Source organism: Chroicocephalus ridibundus, chromosome 2 (genome assembly GCF_963924245.1).
Source record: "Chroicocephalus ridibundus chromosome 2, bChrRid1.1, whole genome shotgun sequence".
In the NCBI taxonomy this organism is placed as follows: Eukaryota; Metazoa; Chordata; class Aves; order Charadriiformes; family Laridae; genus Chroicocephalus; species Chroicocephalus ridibundus.
This window is the reverse complement of record NC_086285.1, coordinates 6,838,739-6,866,432: the sequence shown is the minus strand read 5'-3', so window position 1 is coordinate 6,866,432 and position 27,694 is coordinate 6,838,739. Positions and strand designations below refer to the sequence as shown.

Sequence of the window (27,694 nt, the reverse complement as noted above, 5' to 3'; positions counted from 1 at the left end):
TGCTCCAGGGAGGGATATGGATACTGGGAAATGGCACCCAGTAAGCTGTGACTGACGTGTAGTCCACGGTCTGGGCACTTGTCCAAATGCATGTTGTCAACTCCGCTACGCCTGATATCGGTTCTTTCAATGCCAGGCGCTTTTTTTGGTGGGGTTTTTTCCTCTTTTTTTTTTTTTTTTTCTCTCCCCTCTTTCTATCCTCCATCAGCTCCCTGTGTTTCCCCCACCTTAGGCATTATGCTGTGGACAAATACGTTTCCCTGCCACCGCGCACTGAATAAGTACCCTAAAACCTTTCTTTGCGGTGTGACTGCTCTAATCACGTCAGCAGAGACCAGACACAGAGTCTTCTTCTGCCCCATCATACGGAAACAAAATAAACACAAATGTCTTTCTATATCTAGAAGCAAAGATGAAGACCTAGGTGCTTTAAATCTGCTGCAGCGATTTACAGTCCTTTTTCTTTTTCTAATGGCCTTGCTGCTACCCTTCCGAAGACAGTAACTACATCAATGTTCTATTTTATTGCTAAAAATAATAAGCAAATAATTGACATCTATGCATTTTGCAAGAAACGCAAAGCAAAACATACAGTTTAAAAAGGGTGAAATCCAGGCAAAACTACGTATGTAATAATAAGGAAAAAACCCTGCTACCTTACTTAATGATTAGTAAAATATTGGCGCAAATAAAGCTGACAAGAAGAATGCTCTAAGATTTATTGCGTGCCGCATGCATGTATACACGTGGGCTCACTCTCCTGCCAGTAGGAACTGGGGAGCCATCCACAGAATTCAAAGATATTTTATCCAGTGGCACTGAGAGAGAACGTATCCCACAGACTGGAACTGAAAACAGACAGAATATAAATACTGTTTGAAAGGGCATTACGGTTCTTGACAATAAAGTATATTTCCCGCAGTGAAAGGCTGAAATTAATGCGCCCTGTCAAATAAACGCATGACTTCATGGTATCTCTGATTTATAGACGTTGGAATTATTAGGAGCATAAGACATTGTCACAAACAATTTTATATCAAAATCTTTATGCACCGGCATTTTTATAGCAATTTTCAATAATTTCAGCTACACTTGTGTCAGACTGGAAGAACTCTATTGGCTTTTATAGAATCACTTCAGGTTTAGGAGCAGGTCTGTAACGCACTGAAATTGTACAGTAAAATTTCCACTGTATGCAGAGGAAACAGATGTGCGTCCAGATGCAGATGGTGAACTCTCTGTTACCTGAGACATTTCAGTCTTGTTTTCTATCTTACAAATGATGTATCATGGCTAAAATAAACTTACGGGCTCTGCGCAGAAATTAGTGGTTGAAGTCTTTGACCCAGCGTTCAGAGAAAGCTAAACCATGATGATCCCTATGGCCCTCTCTGACCTCAAAATTATGAAACCCTTAGTGGTAGAAACATGCAAAAAAAAAAAAGCCATCAGAAATAGTTTCACCTTGTCAAATGAAATAAAACGAGTCAGTAATTCTGAAATAAACATGGAGAAGAAGAGAATAAAAGCTTGGGGTTTGATCCAGTTCAGGGCAATATAGAAACTGCAGGAGTGAGTAGAGACTGCGGTGGCAGCCAGCTCTATCGGTGATGTGTACAGAGGCATCATCTAAAGTCTAGAAACCTGGTTTTCCTGGGAGATGCGTTTGGTGGACCCCAGACAAGGTTATACATGAGGGGAGAAAAAAAAGTCGAGAAAAAAAATGTGAATATGGTTGAGAAAGCAAGGCATGCTCTGGAGCGATAAATACTCATTCAGCGTGCAAAATCCTGGTAATGTACAGCAGATCCAGACCCACACCTCTTGCAAATCACCGCAGAGGTGCTGCTCTGCCTTGGAGGGGTCTTGGAAAAGCACACTGAGAAGTGCAGCTGGGAAACTGGGAAAACCTGAGAGGCAGTGAAAGACGTGGTCCCCTTCCTGCGGGCAATATTCCCTGCCGGGTCACGGGAAGGTGAGCCCTAGCAGGCACAGCAACAACTCTCTGCTATTTAAGGATTTCCACAGCCAGGGGTAAGCCTCGGGCAAGAGGACGGGCCAGCCCTCGGCCGGCTTGGCAATCCCAGGGTGGCACAAATTGGGCACGGTGGGAGCTGGGACCTGGTCGCCACGCACGGAAAGGCAGCCAGGGCTCCCACGGCGTGTCGCGCCCGCTGTCGAGGAAGGGGTAAGAAGCTGCAAAGCGCTCCGTCCCGGCAGCAGGCAGCCAGCACTTTCCATATGACCCAATTAGCCACTCCGTCGGAACAAATCAATAATGGCATTTTCTGAAGACAAGCAGGCAAGTGCTGCTGGCTCGGCACTGCGCTGCATGTGAAAATACAAAGGTGTTATCTCTGCGGAAAGCAGCATCCGTGCCTGGCTTTGTCACTGCAGAGGCGGCGAATCTGAGATGCTTTTCAGACTGCTGTGGCCAAGAGCCACTAGCCACCACGGCAGAGACGATGTTCTCAGTGGCACGCTACAGACAGACCAAGTCGAGGGCAGTCATTTGAGTAAGGCAGCACACGTAGTAATTACATTTAAGAAAGGGGAGAAAGCAATAACAACCCTGTCGGGCTGACTCAAACAACGAGGAAATGGCAGAGCCATTTTCTTAGGTTGTACTAATAAAATTTGCTGACTGTAGGAACTCATCAATGCAGAAAACGATCCGGATAGCGTGCAGAAAGACCTGGACATCACTGACGTCTGGGGTAATAGAAACAAGACAGAGCTCAACAGTATAAGCGCAGGACACAGACTTCGGGCACTGATTTGGGACACCCAGCGTCACTCATCTGGACCCTCCATTTAGTCCGTTAATCACAGGATTCCTCTGACCCACAAAGTGATGTCACTGAGAAAAAGGCGCACACTGTTCTGGGCTACAGTTATGGGCACCTTGGAGGTTAAACATTACTAAAGTAGGAATTTTGAAGATTTAAGCTTGGGACTTAGATATCCAGTGTAAACGGTACAAACCCCTCTGATGTCTGAAACTGTCGATGTAGTTAAACTGCAGGTAAATTCTGGTAGAATCCACTGCGTCAGGGGGACTGAATTGCGCACACCGAAACGTCCCATCACCTCTCTGTCCCCATAATCTGCTTCTTACTCCTTTAGGAGACTGTAAGTTGATGTCACACATGAAAAGACGTTCTTTATAAGCAATTACAGGACATTCTACGGAGGTTCAAGAAACTAATTTCCACATTTCAATCATCTAGGAAGCCAAAATGACAACCCAAAAGAACCTTGAGAAGATGCAGCCAGCATGCTAGTGTGGCTGCTGCTGAGCTTTTGGGAGCTGTTTTCCTGCTAGGACAACCCATATTTAAATTATACATCTCAAAGACAGAGGAAAAATGGAAGACAGTTATTCTTGTTCTCTTTATGAGGCTAAAGTTATCATCAAATCCTGAAGAAATCTTGTGGACTGGCAGGGAGAGCCCTCCCCAGCACTATGAGCAGGGCAAGGAGGGGGAGTTAGATAAAGACATAAGCTAGAAGGTTGCAGTGACTGGCATCAACACACAGTAATGACAAATGAATTAAGTTCAAGGCGGTCCTTCCTCAGCCTCTCTCCTCTTCTGCCAGCCTCTTGCCCCTGCGCTGACTTTTATTGTTCAGCTTTTCTTTCTGATCCCTCGACCATCTGTGTGGGCTACAGGCACGTGTCTCCTGGCTCTCCGAGCCGGCAGAGCATCTCACTTGCATCTCAGTAATCAAAGGAGATTTAGAAACTATCAGGTGGGCTCGCTCCGTCGAAACCCTCTCAGTGACAGCGCCACAAATTGGTAGCTTTCAGGAAGACGGCAGCTGCCAGCGTAAGATTTGATAATAGAAATGGCAGCTGAAATTTAAACTTAGACATTTCTATTACTCAGAGGAAAATGTGCAGTCACAGAAGGGTTTCTCATCATCTGAAATTTCAGACTGCTGCGTTCTCATCGCCTCAAAGGATTACTTTTGAGCAGTTTTGTTACTTCTTGGGAAGAGCCCGTCTCTGGTACAGGACCTGTAAGCTCAGCTGAGCATCACCTCAAAATACCCCATCAGCATCAACAACTTTGCGGTTCTCCCCAAGACCCTTCAGCCTCTCCGTCATGATGGATGAGTCCGGACCGATGCACGAACACGATGAACAGAATATGGTCCAGGATCTTCAACTGACAGAAAAGCGTAAAGGACGTGTAAGGATTGTGTAGGTTTACCTAGCCATGCCCTTGAGAGGCATACATACATATACGCCCTGTTTATGCATCTCCTTTCGCCTCCTCTCCCCTGCTATTGCACAAAAAACTACGTGCACGAGGAGGAACGCAGGTTCTGGCAATATTGCCAAAGGGCTGCTAAATTCCAGGTCAGCCAACAACTTTAAAGTGAAGCAGGGTACATTGTCTTCTCCCCAGAAGTAAATATACATACACATTCTCGTTGTACATGCTAAAATATTTAAATATGTAAAAATATGGATTATAATTAGGGAAAAGTTAGAATAGATTTGAATGTTTAGTGTCCCCTTGGTAGTTTCGCTTCTGTATGGTGGCCTCCACACAGAAAGATACTTCACCGTAATTGTGCCCTTTCGGTGCAATCATGTAAATTTTGCTCTTGTTCGCGTTGTTCCTCCCTTGTGAGCGCTGCCGGGGTGGTCATGGCCATCCTGGAGGGAAGGAGGTAAGGACCCCCACGGAGTTGGAGCTCGCAGGATTAAAGCATCTAGGAGCGACTGGGGAAGTTTATTCCCCAGGGCTGCCCTTGATACGCAGGTTAGCCCCCTGTAACGCCCACAACTCTATATCCAGGGAGCTGGGATTTCTTATTGACCTCCAGGTGCAATAATTTCTTCTGCAGAAACCTAGGTGGTGGTCAAGAGAGGTGGGGTTTTTTTTTTGTGTGTGTGTCCAGAGATCGTACGTCTTTGGAATGGGCGCCGTTAAAAATGACAGATCTTTGAATCGTTTGGGATCTGCTTTCTCATGGCTCTGTTCCTTACGGAGACGTTTACAGCTGTGCAAATTTATGAGGGTTTTGCAGGAAAGCAAATGCAAAGCTCATCACACAATTATCATTTCTGCTGTTGAGCTTCTTCCTATTTTTGTTTGTTTATTATGCCCATGTATTTTGAGCCTTTGAGTTGCAACCCCCTTGCACGCACACATTTTCCTCTCTGGAAATTTGATAAAATTCTTTGCTGGATTTATGAACTCGCTTCGTGTCTGGACCCTTTCAGCAGCAGACCCCTCAGGCCTGCAGACAAAGGTTGAAAGCCATTGATCAGGGCTATGCACGGGGGAACAGCGGTGACCTGCAGCAGCTGTTTGTCAAAGCCCGGAAAACACTAGTGACAAGGCTAATGAATACATTTCTCAACTCCGTGCCTTCTATTTAATGCACACGCCAGCAGTGAACCATATTATTTCACTGTAATACAAATATCTTGTGGTAATGTGACAATGTTCCTCTAATTTCATGAAATTTCATGAAAAGATAGAGGGTGAAAACAGTATTTTGGATTCTCTTGCTGTTTTTTTTTTTCCTCCTATTTTGTTTCACTCTGAATCCTTGATGTTTACGTTACATACGATAATGTTTCATATTGTTGAAACAATTTGAAGAAGTTTTCATAATATCTTCAGATCAACTTTTATTCATAGTTCCATTTCGCTACAATGCCTATTTTTCTACATCAGTTCTCTCCTTTATGATGCTAATAGATCTCACTAAATGTCCAATTCCACATTTACTTGCTGTACAGCATAAAATTGACAGCTACCTGTTCTGTCTACTAACATACACACCAGCACCTACATGGACACATCGTGCAGCTAAACAGAAATCTGCGTTTCTATACTTTTAAGGTACGGTAAGACGTAAAAATCCCAAACCCTCTGCGCTCTATGCTGCAGTTTAGCTTGCAATTGTAAATGTTGCCACTTCTCTTGAGGAAGGTGGAATACAGTCATGCAACACACACACACGTGTGTGCATGAACGCACACGCACACACGCTTCCAGACCTCATGGACACTTACGTGCAAAGTGTCAACAAACTTCTGCTTTGCACTGCGAAGGAAAAATCTGAGAGTTTTTAAGACTGTGACCCTCTGTCAGATGTAGCAGAAAGGTGTGGGTATCATCTTTAAAGGCAAAAAAACACCCAAACAAAACCACAAAAACCAAAACCAAAACTCCAGAATTAAAGACATTTATACGCTATTAAACGCATTTATACTAGTCAGTATTTGCAGATTGGTTGATACGGAGAAACCCATAGACTATATTCATATTTCACTTTTCAAGTGTATCTGCTTGTAGGTTCAACTAATACAACACTGGGAATAGAGAAGGACTTCAGAGAAAAAAATAGGTATTATCCATGCCACTCACACTGATCCACAGGCCATTTCAATAAAAGTATTCCTTAAAACAGATACAAAAAAAGTCCCTAAAAGTGTTTACCAATAATTTCAGGCTTTTTTTTGTTTTGTTACCTAGGTGTCTATTTGGACTGTGGAACCTGATGATAAAGGTTTCTGACCCCTTGCTGTTCAGCTCCCCAAGGGGACGATCAGTGTGCAAGACTCGCTGGTGAGCAGATGCACTAACACTGACAAGATTTCCGCAACAGAGCGGCAGAAGTTAATGTTCAGGAGATGATTTGTGCCCGCTTCCTGACACAGAGTCCTTGCTTGGGGCGTTTTTAGGACGGCCCTTCTCTAAGGACAGTTTTGCTTCAAAACTTTCCTCCCCTCAACCGAGAGATGGGGGATCCCTCCTGACAGCTGGATCTGAAACAGGAGCTTTGATCCAGTGCCTGCTGAACTCTGCGGGTCTCAGCCGGCGTCAGAGGATGCTGGATCAAGGCTGGAGGGTCTGGAAAACATTAACTAGGTATGGTGTGTGGAGCCAAGAGATAAAGCTGGTAGAAAGGGGAAAGGGGGAGAAGGAGAGAAAGGAAAATGTTCCCGCGAAGATTTTTCTTCTCTGTTTTACACCGACACTTCGAACTACGCAGAATTTTTCAGCCTTTACTACAGGGTGCTCTGGGGAAAACGAAAATCTGCCATGTCACACCAAAGAACAGGCAAATAACTATTTTCCCTGTCTGAACACATATCTTCTCTCTTTCTGTGGTGCCTTGTCATATCAGCCCTTGCCTTGTTGTACTTCTAAGAGAACTACCTGGCCCTCAATTCTTGCTACACAAATCAAACCAAGCCACTGCCCATTTTTGCACACTGAGAAAATCCCCTGTCATAGTCACGGGACCTAAGATTTGTTCTGTAACATTCCCATGATTCAGCTGAAAGAAAAAAACCAAACAGCCTCCTGTGTGAGAAAGGGTTTAATTGCTCTGGTTAGAAGAATTAATCTAGATAAGCACAAAGAATACAAAGAAAGGGAATGCCTCTTGTTGGAGACTGAATTTGGCTCTTGGATATGCAGCTGTAACTTCTTCTGAAGTTAACAACATATCAAAGGCAGGATTAGGCCATAGGACATTTGGATCATGAGCCATGGATCCAGAGCAAGGGTGGGAACAAAGGCCCTCTTAATAAGCTGCAACAAGCAAACATTTTAGTTGCCTACCTGCTCCATTTCGGTAAAGGTGCTCTGCTCCTCATCTTCCTCCTCGATATCCGACTCTCCCACAGCAATAGGAACACAAATGGACAAGTCAGGGTTGGTCATAAAATCATCGTTATCTGTAATTCCTAGGTGTTTCTCCCCGTTTTTATTCATGCCATCCTCAGCGTGGTTCTCTTTGTGGTTCTCCATCTCTTTGCCAAGCTCAGCGGCTGTGAGACTGTTCACACAATTATTAAGGGCACCTGTATTCTGGGCGGCAAGCTTCATCATCGCCTTCTTTTCAGCTGTCGTCTTGGGGTGCCGGAGGACATTGCAGCAAAAATTCCAGGTGGCGTGTTTCACGTACTGAAGACCCCTGTTGATCCGAGCAAAAGCAAGCTGGAGGTTGTTCATCTCCCCGTCCTCATCTGGTGCCGAGAGGTTGTCAGCGCTGAAAGAGCTTAGCAGCAAGGCAAGGAACAGGTTGAGCACCTGAAACCAATGAAGTTAAAAGGAAATCAATGATTAATTGTGGAGGACAAATGTTTGGTCTTGGAAGCAGGAAGGTCTGAGTCTCATCTAAGCTGTGCCACTGTAACACCACCATTGTTCATGGAAATCCCTCTAATTATAGGGGATTTCGTTAGGAAAAGGAGTGCAGATATTTCCGAACACTTCAATTTCAGGTACAGAAGTTTAGCACGGACAATAACACTCTGACATTCCCTTTCCCCCTCCAATATCCCAAAACACAAAAAAGAAAAGACAAAGCTCAGAAACAGAATATGGGATAAAATTTTCATTGGAAGCTACATAGTGTAAGTATTCTCCTAAGTGGTGGTATAATGAATTTCCCGTAATTGCCAGTATTCCATCTTGGAGAAAATCACTAATTGCAAGACTTACTGACATCCAGAAAGGCACTGCTTACATGTAGAAAAAGACTATAAGAAGAATGTTTTCAGGACCTTTTTGGTTTTTATTAAGTGTGAGTATTTTTATTTATATTTCATCGTATATAATGATGTACATATGCATGGCATTTAAACCAAATAGTATATTTGGAAACATTTCTAAATATTTGTATATATTTTCACGGATAGTCTTGATTTAAATATCCTCTGAGCCATGAAAAAAATCTATTGTGACTGTGAATAAACACCCAAGAGGTCATACAGTTTCAAAACTTTTGCCCTCCAGGCAAAAACAAGCCATCACGCTCAGGATTAATGTGGCTAAATCTGTGCGGGGCTCACCCCCAAAGCAGGCTTGGGCCTGGAAATGCTGCTGCTAGTCAGGAAAAACTTATTTGAAGATTTTCACTGATGTATGGGAAGATCCAAATGTGACTGGAGGCCATAAATTGGCTTCCTCTTGTTCCTGCAACTTCAGAACAGTCTGCCTTTTCTGGTAGTGCACTGCAGGATCAGACACAACTACACATTTGGGTGACATATTTGATGGTTGAAACGTCTTTTTTACCTTCTAGGATTTTTTTTCTGCCCAGTATATGCAATTATAACCCATAAATAAAACCAGTTCCTTCTAGAAGGCTGTTCCCAGTGATACATCTTGCGGGCTGATCACCAGCTGCTGTGTATGGGACATTACACCTGCTTGTGGCCTGAGAAGGAATAAATTACAGCTTTCGTGATGGATTGACAAGAGCAAGAAGCTCACACCGGAGGTAGATGCCTGGGATGACTAGAATGAGGCAAAGGTGACTCAAACCAATATCAGCTAAAAGATATTTACCCAAAATAAACCAGGACAAAGTTACCTGGTATCAACTCATCTGCTGCCTGTACAAGGTGGGTGGGTGCCAGCTCCGTGGCACTGCGAGGGAGAGACCAGCGCTGCAGCACTCCTGCCGTTTGAGCAATAAAATGGACTTTGTGAAGATACTTTCTCTGTGATCTCTTGATGCTACCAGAAATACTTGTAAGTCCCCTGGCTTCTGTCTTTCTGATGGTATCTTAAATTGATAAAGTCCACCGGACCAAAATAAACAGTATAAAGAGCACTGGGCCTTACCAAAGAGCCACAAGTTTTTGCTATTATCCCCCCACCCTGTTTCCCCTTATTTCAAATATTCAGAATATATGAGCTGGAATTTTGAAAACTAGCCTGGTCTTAATCACTCTGGTGACACGGCGTTTGAAGTGTCCTGTCAGGATTGTTTTATAAAGTACTCTTTGCAATCACTGTGATTACAAAGGAAAGCAGTTGGTAGCACAGCAGATGCCCATGTCCATTATGAACTGCTGAATAAACTATCGCTGCACTGAGCACTACGCTGCTCTAAAGGAAAGGGAGATTAAAGCTAATTGTTTCTTGGCCGGTCCATCATACTGGAGCATCACTAACAGCTTGTGCGGGTCTCCTCTTAATCACTGTGGTGGTCTGGCATGAATCAATCTTCCATTGCATATCCCACTCAGAGGTATTGCAAGCGATGTCGTCTAACAGGTAGTTGATAACCAGAGTACTGGATATAATCTCAAGCAAGTGGGAATGCATCAGTAAAGGAGGCACTGGCAGAATCACTTTAGCCATTTCCAACAAAATTTGATAGAGGGATGAGGTCTCAGAGATAACAACATTGCTACAAGCATCCTGAAAGTAAGCATGTGGGTAAAGAAGAGACACGGCCCAGGCCACCTGTGCAGTCAAGGCTTGGAACAAGCCACAAACTTGTGTCTCCTTCCAACTGGCAACTTATGGACATGGGAAGGAGCTGGGGGAAGGGAGGGGACAAAGAAATCCAGAATAAAAATCATCTGGACTTTAAAGGTTCGATTCAGTTACCTTAACAGAGGTGTCTGCTGTTGTTTGAGGTTATCTGAGACGCCTGCACCAGACCTACAGGAGATGTGCGTCCTCCTAAATCTCCAGCTATCATCCAACCAGGGCATGACAGGGTATTGCAGCAGGCAACAGACTGGTAGTGTTTAGGGAACTCAACCATGCTTCAAGGATGGCAGCTGCCTCCAGACTTAAACACCAAAGTTTGAGTGTCTAATGAGGCATCTAAGCCCCATTTCAACCAAAAGAAATTCATCATGTAGACAACAGAGCCTGACCAAATACAGGTGACCACGTTAGAGCTGCTTGCATCTGCCGATATGTGGTCGTCTAGTACCAACTGACCCTTGCGTGCCCGAGTCATCCTGAGGCAACTGGCCGACACCACACACTATCATGGGAGATCCGAGTCTGGGTGGAGGCCAGGATGGATACCCTACAGTATCCCCAGTGGAGCCAGACAAAACTGAGTCAAGCCCTAGATCTCTGCAGACTGCAGTGGTAGCTCGGACGCCTTCTTCACACATGAATACCTCCATGTAGGCACCCAAATTTTCTTACCTGCATCTGAATTTCATCCTATAGTTAATGAATTCTGCTGTTCACAGAATAATTTGTTTGAAATGCCTTGTTTTACTTTTCTGTATTTATTTCGTATGTCAAACTACAGTTACATCAGTTTAACCAGATACACCTGCAGGTGTATATAATAGGTGGTAACTTTCTTAGTGTTGTTATTTACCATGGATTATTAAGGCGATGTTGTTTACTTCCCAGCAATGCAGATGACATTTTGCACAAAAAAGGTATTTGCACTTCATGCTTTTAGCCAAAAATAAATCTCAAATATCATTCCCTCCTCCCTTTATGAGCAGGTAACCTCAGAGGTGTATTGCTGGGCGTTCAAATAGAGTGAACTGCGGTATAAGCACTTTATGTTTGCTTATTCCCCCCATTTCACTGTACACTGCATTTTCCAGAAAAATATATGCTCAACCCATGACACACCGCATTTCCTGTAAAAGGTTACTAATAATATCCAGTCCTCCTGGTTGCTAACGCAATGCTTTCAGTTTAAGTAAACGCAAACTAAAGACTAATTTAGTTTTCAAAAGCAATGACAGATTTGTATATCCATATGGATCCCCTTAAAAAGAAACCTGCTTTCTGGTGACACCGAGCAGCCAGTCTCTGAAAGCAGGTCACTGTTTTGGTCTTTGAGGTTAAGAATCAGATGGCAGATGCACTCAAAGAAATCCCAACTCCTTTAGCATAACGATATTAAGCATTTACCCTAATGACAATACAGCATGTTTTCATAGGCTTCTTTATAATAATAAAAAACTCACTTTTTAATGCCTTTCCAAAGCTAGTGACTCTGGTCGTGCCATTACAAGGCACAGAGGATCAGACTCTTCCAGCCATATGTCAGCTGCTTAAGCTGGAGGACTTTTCCTAGGATGTCTGTAGATGATGGAGACCGTCTGACATGCCAGGAGATGCTGAAGAGCTGAACCCTCTCTGGCGGTGCCTACTGAAGCCTAGCCTAGCTTGGGTTTCGTATCTCACAGCTAGATTAAAGCCAGCGTCTCCACTGCGGGAGATGGAGGATAGGAAGGACAGTTGAGGGCACCTATGAGGGACCTGCGCCACTTACTGATGCAGACCAAATAGCTAACACAGAATCATAGAATTTCTCAAGTTGGAAAGGACTCATAAGTATCACCCAGTCCAACTCCCTGCTCCTCCAAGGACTACCTCAGACTAAATCGTATGACTAAGAGCATCGTCCATGACTTGTCAAACCCAGACAGGTGTCCAGAAAGTCCATCTTGGTGCCAGTCTGGTACTCCATGTTCCAGGCCAGCATTATAACTAACCCACCCTTATAATTAGGCAGCCTTCCTCAGGTGAGAGGAGAGCACGGGATGCTTCAGCCCCATCCTGAGCAGAGCTGAGCTGCGGCACACAGGTAACAAGCCTGGCATTGCACAAAGTGTTGCACCTATTCTGCAGTCACAGCAAGCGAAGAGCAGAGAAGCATGAAGTGGCGAAGTTAATTCCTAGCTTCCCAGCCATGGGGAGAAAGCCGGCTGCTGGAAGGACCCCTTCTCCCCAAGGAGCACTAGGCAGGGGCTGCTGGTGGAGTCTGGGAGCCACATATACTGCCATGGTGGGTTGCAGCCTGAACACCTCAGCTCCATCACCCCCTTTTGTTTTGGCCACCACAGTACAAAAACAGAGAGTGTAATTTCAGATGACACCTTCTGATCAAACCCTCTTAAAAAATATCTGTCTGCAAACTCTCTTGCCAAAGTTAAAATATTTTTGGAGCAAAAGCGTGTGGCTACTCCCTCATTTCCCTTCCATTCTTGTATTTACCTTGATTTGGCAAAAACGGAGGGATATAAATCTATGTATTTAACCTTCCACCTGTCATTCAGTCTAACAGCGTCCAGCCCGTGCAATCCTCCTGCTCTCCTGTGAATCGATTCAGCAATGTGTTCACTGCCCTGCACTCTCACTGGGGTCACACGCTGTGCTGAATACAGGCTGAAAACCCGCTGGAAAGTCTAAGGCCATTTCTTAGCAGATTGAAAATAATTCTATATTTCATTCAGTTAGGAGCGAGAATGATGTTGCACCCGCAAAAGTTCAATGGCACGGTTAAGTCATCTCCAAAGTGAGGTCCTCAGCTACGGGTCTTGTTTGATTGCAGGGGATCTAACATGAGTTCACCCGTGTGGCTTTTCCTGTAGAGGAAACGGTCTTGACCTCACACTGCCATCAAAGCAAGGGAGTTGGATTTTCAAACCCCTGGTCCTTTTCTGTGCATGAAGTTTATTGAACTTCACACTGAGCAGCAACTAAAGTTAGATGCTCTCATCTGCCTGGACCACAGAGGACAGATCCTAGTAGGATGGAGTCAGAGATGGGATCACCTTTTCAGGCGGGAGGTTCATAAAGCAGAGCAGTTCAGAAGCTGCTCTCATGAGCACTTATTTGCTTTTAAGTCATAGAACCATAGAATCATAGAAGAATCATAGAATGCGTTGGGTTGGAAGGGACCTTTAAAGGTCATCTAGTCCAACCCCCCTGCAGTGAGCAGGGACATCTTTAACTAGATCAGGTTGCTCAGAGCCTCATCAAGCCTGGCCTTGAATGTCTCCAGGGATGGGGCCTCCACCACCTCTCTAAGAAACGTAAGTCCAAAGGACCCTTCAAACAACTGAAGATATTCAGACTGCAGATGTGTACCGGAATCTCCACTGTGGGAGATGGAGGGTATGAAGGACAGCTGAGGGCACCTATGAAGGACCTGCATTACCTGAGGGTGCTTCTCTGTGGGAGAGGAATCTCCTAGGAGCCAGATAAGCAGGTTTTTCCAAAACAACAGGGTCCAGAGCAGAAGACGTGCCCCATCAGTGAATTCTTTCATGCAAAAAAGAAAGCAGCTAAAACAAATTGCATCCCTGTGGCATCACATTGTCACTGCTGTGACTCAGCTGCATAGAAAAGCCCAGGCAGAGCAGCATGGTGACGTACCTGCCAGGATCATCAACTACTCATTTAATATTTTTTTTTGTGGATAAAACAGGACCTATACACCTCAACCTGTTCAAACCCACTTCTCTGGTAGTGCCTGTTAGACACAGACCAGCAAGAACCCCTTCAGGCACTCTCTAACCAGTGGAAGAAACTGATTTTCTTCCTTCCCATTTGTTTTCTCATGGCAGTGGACATCTGCGCTGTTCTTTGGCTATCGCAGATGGGAAAGACGCGGTTTTCTCTTCGGAGACCTTGATGACTTCTAGCAAACCTAATACAATATGTACCAATTATTTTATTTTCTTTACTGTAGCAAAATCCATGGAGCTGCAAAGAAAAACTGCTCATAAAGGGGCTTTCACTGCATCAAGGAAGTGTGAGATTTAAATTTAAGCCAGAGACCCACAGTAACAGGTCATCTAGTCCATCTCTCTGCTACAGGAGGATTATTTCTTTCCTTGCAAGTATATTTTCCAATCCTTTGTACGTTTTCATCCCAGGGCAAAATTTACCAAGAGAGACTACTCCTGCAAAAAGCAATTTACATGATCAGTTATTTTCTATATACCCTTTTCTATTATTTCAGCTATTTGTGCTTTGTTAAGAAGCTTATATCCTCCCAGCCCAATTCCTCTTCATCCTGTAGTCAATCTCATAATGCCATTCTCGTGATTCTCGCTGTCAAAAATGATCATGATACCACAAGTATGGCATGCGGTCCTTGCGGCCAGGGGCAGGCGGGAGATAACACAGGTTGGAGCAGGATTGATCTCCTTCATGTTTCTTGCCCAAGATCAGCTAGGAAAAAATTCTTCACAGAAAGAGTGGTCAGACACTGGAATAGGCTGCCCAGGGAGGTGGTGGAGTCACCATCCCTGGATGTGTTTAAGACTCGTTTAGACGTGGTGTTAAGGGATATGGTGTAGGGGAGAACTTTGTAGAGTGGAGTTGATGGTTGGACTCGATGATCCCAAGGGTCTTTTCCAACCTAAATGATTCTATGATTCTATGAAAACACAGGGAAATGGGGATATGGATTTCCTGCCTTGCAGCCAGACATCTTCCCAAGTGGACTGTGTTCGATCCTACAAGGCAGCTAGAAGTTGTAGTTGAGAGGTTTGTGGGGCACTATGGTACTATTTTGGTGCAATAGGAATTTTTTTCTTAACAACTCCACATTAATCTGTTCAGTGACATAACTGGTTCCTCTGTTTAAATATAAATAACAATATAAATAAATATAACATAAAGAGAAAATTAATAATAACAATACACCAATTTTGGCTTATTTCCCTTGTAAGATCCCCACACTACTTTATGATGGTAATGCGAGCGGATGTTCTGCACAGGAAAGAAAAATGGAAGTAATACGGAAGGAATAATTTTCTCATATGCAAATACAAAAATGGCTATAAATTCAGTGATTTCATGCAAATTATTTCCATTTTCCCTTAGAAAGAAGAGAACAAGGCCTGATTATTTTTTTTGCCCCTAGCCTCACAGCTACCATGTGCATCTCCCCTGCCTGTGCAGAGCAGCGCTCGCAGAGAGCACGCTGGAAAGTGCGGCCTTGGGCACTCGCACTCCCTTTAGGGGAATCAAAGACATTCAGGGCTCCCTTTACAGACAGGCGAGACCCAATCCCTACAGCCAGAGGAGCATGACCCCAACGTGTCACATCCTAAAACTGACGGCTGCACCAGGTGAGATGAAATGAAGGAGTAAAAGTGCCTTTTCTCTCCATTGACTGTGAAGAATAGGTAGGGTGGGCCATACAGCTGTATCTAGCTGCACAGTAGACTGTAGGAACTGGGTGAGGTGAATGTTCCTCCCCATCCCATTAGCGTTTTTGTGGTATTTACCATAAGGCTAGGAGCTTTGCTGACCATCCTCCACTTCTGATATTGATATTACGTTTCCCCGCAGTTTCAGCGGTCTCTTGTGCAGCCGGTTGTCTTTAACCGGTACGAGGCAGAGAAGTGATGCTGGATGGCAGCTGTGCTCCCCCATGTTCGATGGTGTGTGCATGGGTGGGGGGGACAGTCCCCCTATTTCTCGCGTCAGAGTTTAAAGGGGTATGTATAATTAATGGGACAGATTCCTCGGTGCTGTTCTCGCCACTTTACGCAGGAGTAAATCTCCTTGAGTAATGGAAAGGTAGATTAAGCCTATTAATTACACTTCACAGCACCTTTGTGTCACATAGGAGTTTTTTGAGGTCGCTTTAAGCTGCCATTCATCCCTCCCTGCTTTCAGTGGAGCTACAGAGCTGCACCAGCACGGGGTATGTCAGACCTGACGTGGGTACATCCTTTTGAGAGGGGGAGGCAGGCAGAGGGCACCACATCAAGATTGGTCTTGCTGCCAGTCCAACACGCTGGACCACACAATGAAAACAGCTCTGCAGAGAGGGAAGCTGAACTGGGAGACGAGGCTGGTGCTTCCCCAGCTCCCGTCTCGCAAGGACCAGCCACAAGCCTCTGCCTCTCCTCACCCCCAGCCTCGGCAGCACCCCGAAAGCAGGCAGAGTGAGGGGACCTATGGCCCTGTCACTCTGAAACACAGACTTGAGGCAAGCCATGACACTTCTTACCTCAACCTGGTGGATCCCTCATGTTGCCAAGTATTGTTCATTTGTTATCCACCTACATGGGTATAAACACGCACGCAAACTGTGCCACTCCAAGTGCTGGTCAAGAACTGCTGAACTGAAGTTAGATTATTTTTTTTTAGCTGATGGCTTTCAGTGTTTTTTTGAAATTAAGTCCCTTAGAAGTATCAGAAGATGAGTCTCTGGAACCCAAGTGCTTCCTGATCTGAAAATCTTAGTCTCCAAGTCGTATATGAGAGAGGAGGGTGGGATCGTGAGTGGAGGTAGATAAATTCTTTCTACTACTAAAGCTGCAGCATAAAACCAAACATGTTCCTGCAGGTTTTTCATCAGATATCAAAACAACACTAATTCACCAGCATAGCAAGAGCTTCATCAGAGCTGCTGTGGACTTCTCAAACCATGGTCTAGACATAAAACGTGCTATCAGACAAGTCCTGTTACAAACCTCTCTCAGCAAGACAGCTGTGTTTGCGATGTTAAAGGCTCAATATACCCCAAAAGCATCAGGGAAACTACAGAAAGTTTATTGATTATAAACCAAGAGACAATTAGCTTTGTCCTAAGTCAACAGAAGTGTTTTAGCTGTCTTGGTGATGAGGATGTCAAGACAATTAGAGAGCCAGACAGGCTGCACAGGCTTGGACTGATCATACACACTTGAGAACCTTTGCTGCTCCCACCAAGGAGTGACGATAGGTGAGAGATGCCCACGTTATCCCTGGAGTATTTTCACTACTCATATGCAAACATCACTTCATCAGCTGCTCTACCAATTACTACATGATGACAAGGCACGAGGAAGAAAACTAAGTTGGGAAGTTGAAGCTTGGTGGTTTTTACACAGAACCGTAACCCTGCATGGCTTGGAATAGGCTGCCCAGGGAGATGGTTGAGTCACCATCCCTGAATGTGTTTAAGAGTCGTTTAGATTTGGTCTTGGGGGATACGGTGTAGGGGAGAACTTTGTAGAGCGGGGTTGATAGTTGGACTTGATGATCCCAAGGCTCTTTTCCAACCTGAATGATTCTATGATTCTATGATTCTATGGCTGGGCTCACGTGGAGGACACTGCCCAGCCAAGGCAAAGTGAGATCCCTGGAGTCATCCCTTTAAAACAAAGATCCTACACCTCTCCTTGAAGGGGGACAACCAGCCGTTACTAAAGACTGCACTAAGTTTTGCAGTCAGTCATCAAATACAGGCCATCATAGAATCAAAGAATGGTTAGAGCTGGAAGGGACCTTAAAGATCACTTAGTTCCAACCCCACTGCCACGGGCAAAGACACCTCCCACTAGAGACCTCAAAGCCCCATCCAGCCTGGCCTTGAACACCTCCAAGGAAAGGACATCCACAGCTTCTCTGGGCAACCTGGGCCAGTGTCTCACCACCCTCACAGTGAAAAATTTCTTCCTAATATCTAATCTAAATCTACCCTCTTCCAGTTTGAAGCCATTACCTCTCATCCTATCACTACGTGCCCTTGTAAAAAGTCCCTCTCCATCTTTCCTGTAGGCCCCCTTCAAACACTGGAAGGCCGCTATAAGGTCTCCCCAGAGCCTTTCTTCTCCAGGCTGAACAATCACAACTCTCTCAGGCTGTCACGTCCCTTGGGCAGTCAGGACTGGAGATCAAGAGAAAGAGGTAATAATCCTTCACACATGATGGAAAACATGTGGGGAAAGGTAAGCCATAGAGAACCAAAAGGATAAAAAAACCTCCTGGAAACAGAATAACAGAGAAAGAAAACCAGCGATAATGGCCACAGTAAGTAACGACTTCCCTGGAGCCAATACATTACAGCAAAGCAAAATCAATATGAGGGTAAGCCCAGAGACTAGAAAATTAAATCAGAGAGTCAAAAAATAATTAGTATTAAATTTTTATTTTTTTTTTAAACAGGAAGGGGAACGGTATTTCCTTTAAAATATTACTTTCTAAGCCATTTCCCAGGTTTAGTATTATAATTCGGGTTCCATCACAGAATCACGCTTTCCTATTAAGTGAAATGTGAAAAGGAGGGCTATTTAGTGAATGTGAGGAGTGTAAGGAGGTTCTAGTTTTCTGCATTTTTGCAAGTGTGGATTCCTGGGAGGGCAGAACAGAGCGACAGAGCTGTCTGCCAGCCAGGAGAGCCTCTTTCAGGAACGCTACAAAACAGATTTCTACTAGTAATTTTGCACAGTATGAAATCTCCTGCCTTCACAGCACATGGTTGGGCTTGCAGCTTCCACACACCTCTGCTGGAAAAGACAGATGGCTCAAAAGCAGGAGAAAACCCTATCTTTCATCAAAGAAACAGGGCAGGAGGGTTTACCAGCAGCGGTGCCAGTTGTATCTCCAATAGGAGAGCTGCCCTGTGTCTGCAAGGCAGGAGGTGCTGACACACACGCCTCTCTGCTGTCCTAAAAAGTGACCTGTTTCCTCTGCCATCACCTGCTCCTGCCTCCCAGTCAGCAGCCTGTCCCCTTTGGTCTCTGCACTGTAGCTGTGGCTTCTTCTACAAGTTTCTTTGTGCTTCCTAAAACCCCAGGGAGACACCCTTGTTCCTTTGCAAGGAAAGGAAGGAGGAGGTGGATGCCCTTTCTTCCTGCAGTGTGTAACTACAGGATAAAGCTGACTCTGAGCTGCGTTTTGCAGAGCAGTATTATTAAAAACTTAAGAAAAGCACTTCACGAAGGATTGGGTACCAGCATCCTTCAAATCAAGTCTGTGCTCAACCCCGTGATCAAAGCAAACTCTTCTTTCCAGGCATGATGACCTCATCTTTGACTACATTCTTATGTCAGGAAATACAAAAGGTATTTTGCTGATGTGGAAATTTGAAAGTTATCTTATTTATTAATTGTACTCTGTGTGCATGGCTGAAATCCCAGAAACTGGGGTTGCTCAAAATCTTCTTTAGTGCAAGATGGACATAAAATTGGGGAAGCAAAGGAAAAAGTCAGTGGTGTAAATTGTCCATAAGAGTATTTTTGTGATTTTATGCCCACTGCCAGTGTGCTAGAGAGAAGAAAGGAACCGAGAGCTAGGCAGCTAGTCCATTTTATGATCTAAAAATTGCATCTGCAGTAGTAAACAAAGACAAGCCAAGACCTGTTCTCCATCCCTGAGGGTAAGCAGCTGACCTCCCTTCCCCGCTTTTCCCCCAGGCAGGATTTCTTTGTGGCTGCTGTCCCCAGCCAGGGCTGTCCCCTGAATGCGCAGGCACCAGCTGGGATGGGGTGGCCAGGGAATGTGCTAACCAAGAAAGAGGAGGGACACTTATAATATTTGAGTTCATGCCCTGGCCACTTACAGCCACCTGCCTGTGTTTTCAAGCAGAAAAAGGCATTTTGCGCTTGCTGAACCTCCCAGAAATGGGACAGCATGATAGCTAGATGTGGGAGACAAGAGATTACAGGAGAGAGGAAGGGACATGGAAGTCCTCCTTGAAGAAATACCCATATGAATGAGTTTGTAGCACAACAAGCACAAGAGTGCTCTCAGTCAAGTGGCTGCAACAAATGAGTATATGTGAGAGGGGCCAGAAAGAGAAGGGAACTAGTGGTGGGGAGGAGGCAGCAAACAGAGGAGAAGAGGGACGAACTGAGAGTAGAGCTGCTCGAGAAATGTCCATCCCCAAAGACAAATGTAAAGTGCCTCTTTTCATCTCTGTGAAAATTCAGCACAGAAAATACCAACTTTTTTAACAGTACACTTCAATCCAAACCTTGATATCAGTTAGCATGTATTCATTTCCCAAGAAAATATGACAAAGACCCACACAAGGCAGAGCTTCAGTACAAGAATTGGCTTGGTCAAAAAATAAAACCACTTCTGCATTGAAATTGTTACAAGAATTTCAAATGGCTTCAGGACAGAGACTTGAAATTTGCTTGTGCATTGGGAAGGGTGAAGTCAAGATACATGATGAGCTGGAGCTTGCAGAAGATGTCATGAAAGGCAGAAAGCCAAAGCAAGGTTGAAAGAGGAGAAGATTTGCTCAGAGCATGGGGCTATGAAGACTACAGCAGAGATATGTGGCAAATCAAAGCGGGAATTACTACAATCAAGGTCAGAGCTGACCAAAAAGAAAGAAAATACATCTTAGGCAGAAGAAAAATAAAGGAAGAGCAGATTTGGGTCATATTCAATGAGAACTAATTCAAAGAAGAGTCTGGCTAGCGATGACCCAAACAAAACAGGAAGAAGAAAAGATAACACATGAAATCTAGAGACAGGGAAACAGAACAAAAGAGATTTAAATAGCAGCAAAGAAAGAAAAATGTTAAGGGGGATGAAGAAACAATAGGTCTGATTCTCCTTTCCTTTGCACCGTTTAAGGTAATATAAAATCCATGGAGTAGATCCATATTTGTTGGAGATTCTCCTTGGCAAATGTGGACCAGCGGTTTTATTGGATTTACAGGAGTTTCACAAAGCGAGAGCCAGCCAAGCTGACTTTTGGGAACAGGAGGAAATGTGGGATGGTAGCAGCAGACCAGAGGCGGGACCTCTTTGACCGCAGGAACTTCTTACTGTTCAATAAGGCCCAAAAAGGCAGGAAAGTGGTATCTAATCCTGTGTACTACATTTAGTTTACCAAATGTATTCTTCAGCATATTTCCTTGGGAAGCCACAGATCATGTTGCCATGTACGTGCTAGGTGGAGAAATGCAGATATGAATATGCACTGTACATGGAAAAGATAAATTCCAGCCTCTCTTAGATATCATACACCTCCTAAGAAGGTTAAGGCTGTCGTGACTAGCTGATTGTTTCACATATCCCTTTTAACAAGCTATTTCTAGAGGCAACTGTTAGAATGAACTCCTTACTGCTTAGTTTTGGTGGGGAGGGAAAAATAATATTTTTAACTGATATTTTTAAACAAAAGTATAAGATATTTAGGACTAATGAATAATGTATTAAATTTGTGCCACCTGGTCTATTTTAACATTAAAACGTTGCCCTTCCCTCAACACATGCTAGGAAGAATTTTGTTGTCGTGACCCTTTCAATGACATCCAGACAACTCGCACAGTAACATTAATAAAAAGAGACACATTTAGTTGTACCTGCCTTTGCACACTCTTGTACAATTAAATTTGACTCAGTGTCTTCTAGATTTTTAATAACTACCTAGCTATTAGCAAGAACTTAACCACTGACGAAACCCTACTTTACACTATTAACCACGGACAGATGTAGTTAAAAAAAATGTGCAGTATTTTATCCTACTGATGCCCACTATGCTAACAGGGCTGCCATTTCTATTTTGAAAACTCCTCTTCAATCCCTGCACTACAACAAAATCTCAACAAACAGTTCACTAGCACCGTCTTCGCAAATAAAATATGTATAATGTACATATATATATGGTGGATCCTATTAAAAATATTTAATCTTGTCAGTAGTTCATACAATGGAGTTAATGTTTAAGCAATATTTTTAGAGAAACATCTCTGCTTGGAAACACAATTAGAACAAAAGCCATAAGGATGGTTTCCAAGGAGCAGGTTGATTGAACTAGCGCGTTAGCATCCTTCTTCCTCTGTATTTCTAAGTCACCTCACACCCATGAAGGTTAATGAGATAGTTTCATATTCCCCTATATATATACCTACAGAAGAGCACCAGCAATATTATCAGATTTTATTCCTCTCTGCTACACCCCAGTGACTCATTTATAGATCAAGAAGTAATACTTATAATTCTACTGATGAAAATCTGCACCAAATGCCAAAATCTGTCACAGCCCACCAATGAATCTGGTTTGGTTTATTGCTTTTGGTTTATTGCTTTTTATTGCTAAAAATGAGCCTTCGTCTAGTTTTTGTTTTCAGCTTCCTTTGAGCTGCATCAGAAGGAAAAGCTCACTCCTCTTCTGTACACCAACTTTTATTAGGATTCTGGCTATTTGTATTTAAAATGATCTACCTTTCTGTGGATGGATGTTGCAGGGAAAAAATTGTCAGATTTTAGTATATATTCCACATGGACACCGTATCGGACCTTGAAAACAGGAACTAAACACACTTGTCCCCTAATACAAGACGTGTGCTCAGATGTAGTGACCAAGTGCCAAGATTCAACTCTTCAGAAGAAACAACTGAGCCTGTGGCAGGATACAGAAACTCATAAATCTGGAGTGACAGAAGGACGCAGATTGCTTTTCTTTTAGAAGTACATTTTGAAAGTAGTTTCTCCCCCGATCTGTTCTCAGGTGCATTTCCCTCACATCTCTTGGTCGAAGCAGCCCGACACCTCCCTGCTTTGACTGGATTTTACTTAATCTCCCATGCAGTGGCATTTTGGAAACCCAACAGTCTTTGATGGTCCATCATAAATAACCTGAGGTTAATTTCCCCAGAATTTTTAGCACCAGAATCTGGTATTACACATGCAGGTGGGATATATCTACTCAATAAAATAAACGAGAGTTATTTATATGGGCACTGATAAATCAAACAATTTTTAAAGCCTGGAATCTTAGGCTCAAGGTTTGTCTTTACAGTCACCCATACAAGGATGCAAGCTTTCCATCTCTGCTAGAAGTCATCAGAGGCAACTGGACGGATTGATGGTTGGTGTCAGGATGAATCTTTTTGATTCATCACATGGTGCTATCTGTTTCTGGTGGACCTTTAATTTCTCTTGGGGATGTTTAATACTTGAGTAGCTACAGCCAGATGTTTGCTCAAAAGCATCAGCTACCTGAGTGCTCTGCTTCCCAGACACTGCCCAAACAAGGATGGATAATGAGGAATACAAATAGCAAAAATTGCTCTGGGACACGTGGGCTATGCAGGTAGCTGGCATGAAAAATATGAAGGCAGAAGCTGGGAAATCTGCTGGGGTTTAGCTACTTTCCTCTGAGGTTTGAATTCTCCAGTATCACACTAAATGTACCTGCTGCCAGCCATAAGCATCAGTAGAAGCAAAAAGGTGGTAACATGCTGACAGTCGTTTTGACTCTATTTTGCTTGTGTCCCCAAATGTGCTTATTCATGTATTCTGGGCTGCTCTTCTGCAAAGCACCATGTGACTTGAGAAAGAAAATTTGCCTTGCTTATATAAGTGTCCAAGTTGATGAGGCAAACTCATCTGACATTTCCACCTCTCGTTAATGGTCCCTTGGGTGCCCTGGCTTCTTCCGGACCCTCTAACTCTCCAGCCCCCTTCTCCAGTATTCCCCCAGCTCTCATTATGGCTCCTGCAGCTTTCTGATGACTCCTCCTCTTCCACGGCGCCCCACACACACTCCACTTGCCGCTTCGCAGATTTTGTGTGTCCTGACGATGACTGTTACTGACATGCCTATTCTTGCCTGTTTGTCTAGTGGCCTTCTCAGCTGATGCAACCAAAACACAAATGCACATTTCCAGAATGTTGGGAGCTGCTGAAAGAGCAGATAAGGTGAACAACAGCATCCAGGATACAAACATGGGGGTGCAGAGAGAACAGAGGAAAGGCAATGATCATGCAAGACTTGGGACAGCGTGAACTTTTTGAGTGCCCTGTGGATGCACATTTCCTTGCAAAACACTGTTCTTCACCAGTTTTACATGGTTGCATCTTATCACCTCTTCTTTCTATTGTGCAAGAAGTGGAACCGGTGGGCTCCAAGGAGAGCACCTGCTTGATTGTAGAAGTACAACACACAAAGCTCGAGGACGCAGACCTCTACAGTGGTTTGAAAATTAAAAAACTAAAACCTAAAATGTAACTTAGGCTTGTAACGCTTTCTCCCCAAACTTGCTTTTATTTCCAGCAAGCAGATCCAACCTAGTATTTGCAATTAGAAGGCACACAATATTTTAAATTTCCAGTTCATTTATATTAATCATCAGATGCAATACAAATACTACATTTCCCTCCAAGGAGATTAACCTTTATTCACAGAGTGGATGTCTTCAGTGGCCTCCATGAATAACAGCATGCTTGTCACTAAATGCAAAAATAATTACTTGATTCAGGGCAGCAAGTCTCGCTGCAGCTCTTGAGTTGTACATTTCTCTAGGGATAGACAGTAAAACCCATGGAAATGGGCCTTCAGTAGTTCTAGATTTGTACAGAATTTGAAAAGAAAATAAGGAGATAGCTGGAAAAGTGCTATCATATGTCATCACTGTTCCATTTTCACTCCTTTATTGGCACAAGAGATCTTAAGGAATGAGGCCTCGTTCCTTTGGGGTAAAGCAACCCTTTATCACCCTGTAAAAAGTTTCACGGTCTTGAACCCCCCTGGTGTAATGCTTTATGTCTTTTAAAAGCGTCAGAATCTGGACGTTGCTTCCCTCAGTGACAGTCCCATCACGTCAGGCAGAAATACAAGTCTCATCTAAAGACCTTCTTTGACCATCATAATACGCTTTGGCTGTCTGAGCTCCTGAGATGTAAAATTGTAATCCACTTTTACCTAGGCCTGTTAGACGCCTAGCTATTTTGCTATTACTTGTGATTTTACCACAAGGGACAGAGATAGTTCTCTATATCCATTTCATTTAAACAAAGAGAAAATCTGACGCGTTACCATAAACCTCTTTCAAGCCCGGTTGTGATCTGCTGAGAAATTCGCAGTGATGGAGACGTATCAGTATTGAGTGAGACAGGACTTTATGGCTACTTCTACACTAACAAATCAAATGTGCTCAGGAACATTTTCTGGCACTGAGGACAAAAGATCGTCTTGCTCCACATTATTAAACATACCCTGCACCGACCACAAACTTCCAGCTGGGATAGTCCCTTGCCTGTGAAACTCCCATACAGTTGGCCAGCTGATGGATTCCCATACGGTGGGCTACCAGTTCTCCTACACAGGTGGCCACATACACTCCCTCTTATGTTCCTCGATTAGACATTTCGGTGCTTATGTAGTAACAGTCAGTAATTAACTATAGGAAATGGTTTTATACAGAAACACATGGTGAAGACTTTACAGTCCAAATAGCAGCCCCCTCTTACACGTTTATACATTATACATCACAGCTATCTCTTTTGTGAGTTTTTTGTTCTGTCTTCTTGACTGCAAACACCAAACTAAAGGCAACATTAGCAAATAAAGAAGGAAAAAAACCAAAACAATCAAAACTAGTCAGAATCGAACATTTATCACATGCCTTTACTTTGTTCTTCATGTTAAAAATACGGGTAGGAAAGAAAACAATTGATCTGGATAGACAGGAATTTGCAGGCACGCATAGAAAATGATTTTGCCTAACTGTAGGATTACAGCCATAGCTACGAAGTATTAGAGAGGCACATGGGACCCAAAGACTCCTGTTATTTAGGGTCTGTCCCCTAGTAAAGTGACTTAGGACAGGAAATTGCCGTGAATTTCTTCTCACAGACCAAGCTTCACATATACCTGTAGTCACTTCTGTTCCCCACCCAAACAATCCTCCCCCTCCCAAATCTCTCTCTTGCACATCCGTCAGGCGAGGATCTGTACTAAATGGCCCTTCATCCCTCTCACCCTTCTCCTCCTTCTAGAATATTTATTCTCATCCAGGTTGTATTGGTGGTGCTCAGGACAACCTTCTAGTGGTAGGGAGGGAGACTCTTGTGGAAGAACATTTTGAGGGGGAAATGCTGAGAAGTTATGCATTGCTCATATTCCCTATAACCTGATTTCTTTATTTCTTGCTCTGCTGCATAGACATGTCTCCGTCAGAACAGTTCTGGTAATATGTCAATTTATCAACAGACTTTGGCTGTTAAAGATCGAAACGGTGGTGAATGAGACCTAATGAGGTTTTCTTGGCACCTAACCAGTCTGAGAATCCACAGATTTTAACCTGATGGAGGTTTAGCAGCACTTTCCAAGAACATCTCTTCAAGGAACTGTCCTACACCGACTTGTAGGAAAGGCATGTAGAGAGGGACAAACCTCTTCTTTCCAAGACTGTGATATTTCCAGATTTCTGTGTGTCACAGTCCCAGGCCATGTTAAAACAGAAAAAAATATCCATTAAGGCTTCCTTAGATGTGGAAGCAGAACAAGCAGATGGGTTCCAGGCATATCTGACTATTTCAGAGGAAAAGTTTCAACTGAGTTTAACCAAAGCAGGCCACTTCACATCTCATCCAAACCACACTGAGCAGCTCTGCTGCCAGGCACTCAAATTCCCACAGGAAGACAGGACTGGGAGGTCCTCTTGGATCACCAAGTCAAGCCGCCTGCTAACATGGATTGTGTCCTTCACAAACTAATCAAGTTCCATCTCACACGCTGCAGGTTTGGGGGTAGTCAGTCTTGCTGGAAAGTCCTCCTAAACAACCTCACTGTGCCTCCTTTCCAATTCCAGCCTAAAGGTACCTACAGTGATTTATACTCCTTTGTTCTGGGATGAGCAGTATCCCATCACTGAAACTGTTCTCCTCCCATGCCTAGCTCTGCATTCCCCTCATCAACTCCATATTCCAATACTGTGCTTTTCCCAGTAGTACTTCCATCTTTCTTGAGCACCGTTAATGGGGTGTATTGCATATCCAGTATTGCAGATTGCTGTGCCACAGCATCGATACTCTCCTTTCTCCTCTGTAATTACCTTTCCTGATATGTATTAGAATCTCATTTTACTTTTTTAATGGGTGCAACGTATTGGTATATCGGTACGTTGTACTGGCTCCATAAGCCAGAGTGATACGAATGTGTGGATATCTGCAGCTGACTTACTTAGCATCTCAAGACTTCAGGGACTGAAATAGGTACTTTTGGGGTCTATTTAACCTGATGTATTTTAAATGTCTTTTTGGGTAAGATATTTTATGACTTCACAGACTCCATTAACCAGATCTGACTACAAAGGCATCTCTGCGAAATTATCTCAGATGTAGATGTCCACAGTGAATGATACGTATACTTTTATTATCCTTTCAAACATTTTCTGTTGGTAAGCTACTTGATCATAACATAAATTCTTAAATAGGGCTGAGTGCATGACCTTACACTTTGTATTTCATAATTCCATGCACCATGCATTAATTCAATGACAATGGTTATGCAAGTCTTCCTACAGGATAGCCTGATACCCTGAAAACTGGTGGTGCTTTCTCCCTTTGTGTTCTCAGAAAATGTCATTAATATTTTCCTGAGTGAATAAAATTTCCGTGGACAGTAGGTAAAAAACGCCTTGGACTGATCCTAAAAGAGCACTTCC

The 27,694-nt window shown here is 43.7% G+C and overlaps 1 protein-coding gene across 4 annotated transcripts in view; it reads right to left on the bottom strand.

Annotated features, from left to right (window-relative positions):
- LOC134511030 (sodium channel protein type 5 subunit alpha-like) overlaps positions 1–27,694 on the bottom strand; it is a 222,399-nt gene that overhangs the window by 66,708 nt on the left and 127,997 nt on the right. For all 4 annotated transcript variants that reach the window (XM_063324350.1, XM_063324347.1, XM_063324349.1 and 1 more), the window contains one exon: positions 7,599–8,069. In XM_063324350.1, the coding sequence (XP_063180420.1) occupies positions 7,599–8,069 (471 nt within the window). The remainder of the gene's footprint in view (positions 1–7,598; positions 8,070–27,694) is intronic.